The sequence below is a fragment of the Leucopleurus acutus genome (genome assembly GCF_964270905.1).
Source record: "Leucopleurus acutus genome assembly, chromosome: 20".
In the NCBI taxonomy this organism is placed as follows: Eukaryota; Metazoa; Chordata; class Mammalia; order Artiodactyla; family Delphinidae; genus Leucopleurus; species Leucopleurus acutus.
Genome location: NC_139162.1, coordinates 28,513,309 through 28,521,119, shown reverse-complemented (window position 1 = coordinate 28,521,119; position 7,811 = coordinate 28,513,309). Strand labels below are relative to the sequence as shown.

The window sequence follows — 7,811 nt, the reverse complement described above, 5'->3', positions numbered from 1 at the left end:
GCAGGCAGATTCCTAACTACTGCAAGTGACAATATGCAAGTCAGTTGTACTTCAATGCACAAGCAATAAACAATCTGAAAATGAAATTAAGGAAACAAATTTACAATAACATCAAAAACAATAAAATAGTTAAGAATAAATTTTTAAAAAAGAAGTGCAAGACTTTTTCATTGAAAACTACAAAGTTTTGTTGAAAAAAATTGAAGATCCAAATAAATGAGAAGACATGCCATGTTCCTGGGTTGGAATACAATATTATTAAGATGGAAATACTCCCCAAATTGATCTACAAGTTCAATATAATGCCTATCAAAGTCTCAGTTGGCTTCTTTTGAAGAAATTGTCAAGCTGATCCTAAAATTCATATGGAAATGCAAGGGACCCAGAATAGCTAAAATAATTCTGAACAAGAATAAGAAAGTTGGAGGACTACACATCTTGGCTTTAAAACTTACTAGAAAGCTATGGTAATGAAGACAGTGTAATATTGGTACAAGGACAGACATATAGATTAATGGAATAGGATTAAGAGTCTAGAAGTAAACCCTTACATTTATGGTCAACTGATTTTTGACAAGGATGCCAAGATAATCTAATAGAGAAAGAACACTCTAGATACTCACACTTGAAAGAATAAAATTGGATCTCTACCCCATACCCACACAGAAATTATCTCAAAATTGGTCATAGACCTAAATGTCAGAGCTAAAATGATAAAACTCTTAAAAGAAACCATAGGAGTAAATCTTTGTGATACTGAGGCAATGGTTTCTTAAATACAACACCAGAAGTACAAGCAACAAAAGGAAACTAGGTAAGTTGAATCTTTCATGCTTCAAAGGACACCATCAAGGAAGTGCAAGACAGAATTATCTGGCTGTCCAGTGGTTAGGACTCCATGCTTTCACTGCCGAGGGCCTGGGTTCAGTCCCTCGTTGGGGAACTAAAATCCTGCAAGCTGTGTGGTGCGGCCTAAAAAAGTAAGGATGAGAGTGATAAGATAGTACTAAAATAAAAATACTGCCAACATAGAATTTGCTACCCAGAAAAAAATCTCTTTAAAAAACAGAGGCAAAATAATAACTTTTTCAGAAATACAAAAGCTGGAAGTATTTATCACCAGTAAACCTACACTACTAGAAAGAAAGTCTAAAGGAAGTCATTCAAGCAGAAGGAAAATGGCACCAAGTGGAAATATGGATCTACACAAAGAAGTAAAGAACACCAGAAATAGTAATTACATGGGTAAATATATAAGATTTTTTCTTATTATGTAAATCTCTAAAAGAACTGACTGTCTAACAATGTGTTGTGGGGTTTATAGCATAGTTATAAGTAAAATACATGACGAAAAAAGGTAGGAGCAAAGAAATGGAAGTGTACAATTTAAGGCTCTTTTATGTAAACTGATATCACTGGAAAGTACTCTGTAATTAAAGATGTATACTATAAACACTAAAGCAACTACTAGTAAAACAAGAGTTTAGCTAGTAAGCCAACAAAGGAGATAAAATGGAGTAATAAAAAATATTCAGTACAAAAATAGGCTGAGGGCTTCCCTGGTGGCGCAGTGGTTGAGAGTCCGCCTGCCGACTCTCAACCCAGGGGACGCGGGTTCATGCCCCGGTCTGGGAGGATCCCGCATGCTGCGGAGCGGCTGGGCCCATGAGCCATGGCCACTGAGCCTGTGCATCCGGAGCCTGTGCTCCGCAATGGGAGACGCCACAGCTGTGAGAGGCCCGCGTACCGCAAATAGAAAATAAATAGCATTCATTAATTACTGTGGTGGTTTTAATGTATGTCCAAAAATTTTTCAGTATTCCTTTCTCCAGAAAGTGAAGCTCAATTCTCCTCCCCTTAAGTGTGAGCTAGACTTTGTGATTCACTTCTACCCAAGAGGGTATGAAAAGGGGAAAAAAAAAAGTAACTTTGCAGTGGAGAAACATGGCAGACACCACCTCAACCAAATGATCAAGATTTACATCAGCAGTAAGTCATGATGACACAATGCACCTCTAACATGATGTGATGGGAAGAGTACTTCACTTTTGTGGTAGACTTCCTCAAGATCCATAATCCCAATCTAATCATGAAAAACATCAGCCAAAACCAAATTGAGGGGCATTCTACAAAACACCTGATCAGTGACCTTCAAAAGTGTCAAAGCCATGGGAAATAAGGAAAGACTGTGAAACACAGAAAGACAGATTGGAGGAGACTAAGGGGTCATGACAACTAAATGCAAGGTGATAGTGGACTGGATCTTGGAAAAAAGGACATTCGTGGAAAAACTGGTGAAATCCAAATAAAGTCTGTTGTTTAACTTAAAAAAAAAAAAAGAAAAGAAATGGCAAGATGATAGACTTAAACTTAACCACGTCAGTCATTAAAATGAAAATAGTCTAAACACCCCAATTAAAAGGCAGTGATGGTCAGATCAGATTAAAAAACTGTGACCAAAGTATATATGCTGTTTACAAGAAATACAAATGAAATATAAAGACACAATTAGGTTTAAAAGTAAAAGGATGGGCACCCGCCCCCACAGGGGCGGGGAGACTCAGCCCCTCAGGTGGGCAGAGACCAACCCTCCCGCGGGGACCTACCTGTAGGCCGCCCCTGAGGACTCGCAACAGCGCCCAGTGCAACTCTTGTCCTTGGGCTGGGTGCCATGGACGCCTTTATCAGCTTCACCAACCAGACCCAGGGCCGGGACCAACTCTTCAGAGCCACCAAGTACACATGCATGTTGCTTAGATATTTGTTAGAGCCTAAAGCTGACAAAGAGGAGGCTGTTATGAAGCTCAAGAAACTGGAGTCCAGTGTGAGCTCTGGCCGTAAATGGTTCAGACTAGGCAATGTGGTACATGCTGTACAGGCGACTCAGCAGAGCATTCATGCCACTGACCTGGTGCCCCGCGTATGCCTAACATTAGCCAGCCTGAACCTTGTGATTTATTTCATCTGTGACCCCATCATCTTCGTGAGGAGTGCAGGGCTTGCCTCTGGCATTAACAAAGAGAAATGGTGAATGTGGGCTGCACGCCATTACTACTATTCTCTTCTGCTGAGCCTGGTCAGGGATCTGTATGAAATCTCCCTGCAGATGGAACAGGTTGCGCACGACAGGGCAAAGAGGGAGAAATCACCATCCCAGGATCGTCTTGGGTATAGCGCGGCTAATGAGGAAACAGAATGGCTCCAGTTCTTTCTTCTTCTCTTATTCCGATCTCTGAAGAAACATCTTCCCTTGCTCCTGGACACAGTGAAGAACTTCTGTGATATCTTGAACCCTTTGAACCAGCTGGGGATCTATAAGTCCAATCCTGGCATCATAGGCCTTGGAGGTCTCGTGTCCTCTATAGCAGGCATCATCACTGTGGTGTATCCTCAGATGAAACTGAAGACCCACTGAGGTGGTTTTGGGCTGAAGACTAGTACCTGCTTTCAAGACAACCTGTTAGTGAAATGGACATTTGCATTAGGCACAGCCATGTCATGCTGTGCTTACGGACTTATTCACATGAGCACTGAGTGACCTGCGATGTGAACAGAGGGGCCAAGAACGGTGGAGGGGAGAACGTGAAGGCTTATGTGTTTTCTAGAGCGCTGGAGTGACTTCTGAATTTCTGAGTATTTTTCCTTCATCTAACATTTATTGAACATCTCTTACGTGCATATTAGGAACTTACTGGTTGCTGAACGGATAAAAATTGAAAGAGAAAAATTGAAAAAGATCCAAACTAACAAGTGGACACTAATATAAGCGACTTTTGGGCCATGTGCCTCACTACTTTTGCCCAACTACAGTAGGACGGATACACACCCTCTCTCAGATCTAGTAGAGGCCCCTTATTCTCTGATCAGTTACCCCACTTCCTCCATAGCTGCCAGTGCCAGGATAGAGGAGAGCTGGGCTTATAGCCTCTTAACTTGACTTTTACATCACTGTGCTTCTGTCCTTCCTCTGTCCAGTAGTAAAATCAGAAGTGCATCAGGCACCTTCATAGTATAAATTGTGTCTTTAGGTAATGCAGTGAGGAAACAAAAAATCTGAAGCAGATAGAAAGGACTTGAGGTAAAAATAATGTGGTAAGTCACAATTGATGCCTGCGGGTTTCCCTGTGACAGATGAGGAGACTGAGGTTAAAACTGAGGACAGAACTGACTCCCAATCCAGTGCTTTTTCCGTATTTCACTGCCTTCCTGATTGAGTGGAAGTGCAAGACTCTCCAGAATACTGTGCGAAAATCCTTTTTTAGAACCTTTCTTGGTCAGTGGTTTATATTCTGTTCTACAAAAATTAAAGCTATATCTAGATCTACCAGTAGGATTGTTTATTTAAAACCATATAACAGTTTGGGCACTTATGCATTACTTTTCATCAAAATTTGTGCAGTTGAGAAATTTCACGAATACAATGAAAATCTACTATATTCTACAATAAATCAGAGTTCATATTTGTAGGGTGGTTGGGGGAGGTAGAGAAGAGCAGTAAGGGGCTAGTGAAGAGGACAGTAGAACGATGAGTCAATGCCACTTACTCGTGTTTCTACTTCTCATCTTGGATGTTGGGTTCTTATTTGTGATTACAGATCCTCTTAATTTGAGGCAAGTGAGGTAGAGAAATAGGGTACCATCAGGTAAGAGGTCAGTGTCAGTCCTGCCAGTAAAGCCATCACATTGATCCGAATGGAAATGAGAAAAGAAATGTGCACTAAGTAAATTTCCCATAAATGTGATTGAGATTCTTAAAAAGTAGACTCACGTTCTTGGCTCTCTATTTTTAAAGTGACCAATCAAGATACGGGATTTGAGAAAGAACATTTTGGGAATTTTAAGAGAAATAAAAGCTGCTAGATCAGGGCAAATAAAAAATTTAACTATTTTTACTTTGTCCAGATCTTCTACTGTAATAAATTATGCCTAATAAATTTACAGACAAAAAAGAGTAAAAGGATGGAAAAAGATAACAATAATCAAAAGTAAACTAGAGGGACTAACTAATATCAAAGTAGATTTCAGAACAAAGAATATTACCAGGGAGAAAAAAATATCATTTCATAGTGATGAAGGGATAATTCATCCAGAAAAAAAATTCAAAAATGTTATGCACATCAAAATACAACCTTAAAAATATATGAAAAAAACTGACATAAATTAAAGGAGAAATCCAGAACTATAGTTGGAATTTTCAACACTCCTTTCTCAGTGACTCATAAGTAGGTAGAAAATCAATAAAAGTATAAATGACTTTAAAACCACTGTCAACCAGCCTGACCTAAATGACATTTATAGAACACTTCACGCCCCAAGTGCAGAATGCAAATTCTTTTCAAGCACATATTCTAGGCCAAAAAACATTTTTTCATTCATTTAAAAAGATTCAGACCATGTAAAGTATGTTCTTTATCCACAGTGATATCAAATTAGAAATCAGTAATAGAAAGATGTCTAGAAAAATCCTCAAATATATGGAAGCTAAATAACACACTTCTAACTCACTATGGGTCAGAAGAAGTCAGAAGGGAATTTAGGAAATATTTTGAACTGAATTAAAATGAAAATGTAACACATAGGATGCTGCTAGGGCAGTACTTAAGGGAAATTTATAGTGCTAAATACCTAAGTGAGAAAAGAAGAAAAGTTTCAAATCAGTAACCTAACCTTCCACCTTAAGAAACTAGAAGAGCAAATTAAATCCAAAGTATACAGAAGAAAGGAAATAGTAAAGATTAGAACAAAGATCAATGAAATATAGAACAGAAAAATAGAGAAAAATAAATGAAACCAAAAGTTGGTTATTTGAGAAGATCAATATAATTGATAAACCTCTAGGCAGACTGATAAGGAAAAAGAGATTTAGGACACAAATTACTAATACCAAGAATGAGAGAAGTGGCATCACTACAGATTATGCTGGTATTAATAAGGATAATGAGGGACTATTATGAACAACTTAGATACTAATAAATTCAACAACTTAGATGAAATAAGCAAATTCATTTTGAAAGACACAAACTATCAAAGCTTACTCAAGAAGAAATAGATAACCTGAATAATCCTATCTGTTAAAGAAATTAAATTTGTATTTTAAAATATTCCCGTGAAAAAATGACAGGCCCAAATAGCTTCACTTCGGAATTCTGCTAAACTTTTAAGAAGAAAAAAATACCAATTCTCACAAACACTTCTAGAAAATTGAAGAGAAGCGAACACTTCCCAACTTACTCTATAAGGCCAGCATCACCCTGATACCAGAACCAGACAGACATTACAATAAAAGAAAATTACAGACCAGTATTCCTCATGAACATAGATGCAAATATTCTAAAGAAAAAAGAACTCATAATTCTTTACTAAAAGCAAAACCCCAGTGCTTCTCTTAATTCAGTTGAGGTTTCTGGTAGAAAGCCACATGCATTTATATTTCTAATAAGTATGTAGTATAGATGTACACTTTGCTATTTGGTATTCCTAAAAAACTGATTCTAGTGAGGAAGCACTAGAACATAAAAAAGCCACAAACAGAAATGGCTTTGCCCTCTGGGGGACTTTATAGCTGCCTTCACTATATAAAGGTAGTACACTGCCCACCTCTGGTTATACATCATTTAATTTTTTTGACACTCTGGATAGGATTTAACTTTAAGGTGAGCTTATTCTTTGTTTCCTTTGGCAATCACTTTAACATTTTAAAAATTCAGCAGCAATTACCACTTGTAATTTCAGGGTTTTAAAACTCCTCCTATGACTTCTAGAATATTTAAAATTTATAGTATTTAGATAATATTTCACCCACCATTGTCTCATTTCTCCTGAAATTTGTCAAGGTTTGAAGTAATGAATGTAAAAGAAATATACTGTATGTATATTTTAAAAGTTCAATTTTTCAATGCTTCATTTCCTTCAGTGCTTTGTATTTGTTATGTATATTTTTTCATGATAATCTTAAGAGATAATAATCTTTACTCATAAAATTATGAACCAAATATGTTTTACTCATATATTGTTTTACTAGAAATATCTTGGTTAACTTTTGCATTCATGTCTATCATAAATCCTCAATTAATTGGGTTACTTAAAGGGTGTATACAGTACTATCCTTGGTCCACAGAGGGCTAACCAGCTTTGTTATTTTTTTAATCTTTACGTTTGTTTTAACTCTTGTTCCTAACCACATAATGTGCTTTTTAACAAGTAAAGATTCTAGCAACATTAGTAAGTTCTTGCTGATACGTTTATTATTATAATCACTACTTTTAATTTTGAAACTCTAAACAGTAAATTAACCCACAAGATCATATGGGTTCTATGAAAAATACATTGCAATTTATTGTAAATATAGCATTACTATAAATACTAACACTATTGTTGCATAATTATTTAGATTAAATTATGTTATGATAAAACTGTGTCACTTAAGAATGAATCGAAAACCTATTTGGTGAGACACTGAAAATTTTATTGTGGTAATTGAGTGCCTGGATTATGCATGGATGATAAACAAATTAAGGATATAATGGAAGGAATTGCTACCTTGGCTTAATGACTCTCCAAAGGTTATATTCAAATAATTATCCTTCATTTCTAGATTGATAAAATAATTAAGTTAAAAATGTGACTCTAAAACTGTTTTAGAAAACCACTGCTATAACAACAACAACAACAACAACCATCATGTTAACAAATAATAATAGCAATTATTACTACCACTAGTAGAGTACCACCATTTGGTGAGCACTTGCTTTGAGCCATTCACTGGGTCAGTCAGGGTCATTTAATCCTCACCACAATCCTCTAATGTAAGA

At 36.7% G+C, this 7,811-nt stretch overlaps 1 protein-coding gene across 1 annotated transcript; it reads left to right on the top strand.

The window, feature by feature from the left end:
* Nucleotides 1-2,671: 2,671 nt before the first annotated feature.
* Nucleotides 2,672-3,987, top strand: LOC309976922 (peroxisomal membrane protein 11A-like; the record flags this gene model as incomplete). The annotated part of the gene is given in 2 exon segments (XM_082862771.1): nucleotides 2,672-3,028; nucleotides 3,032-3,987. Coding segments are annotated over 2 exon segments (741 nt in total). The 3' UTR covers nucleotides 3,416-3,987.
* Between the last annotated feature and the right edge of the window lie 3,824 nt (nucleotides 3,988-7,811).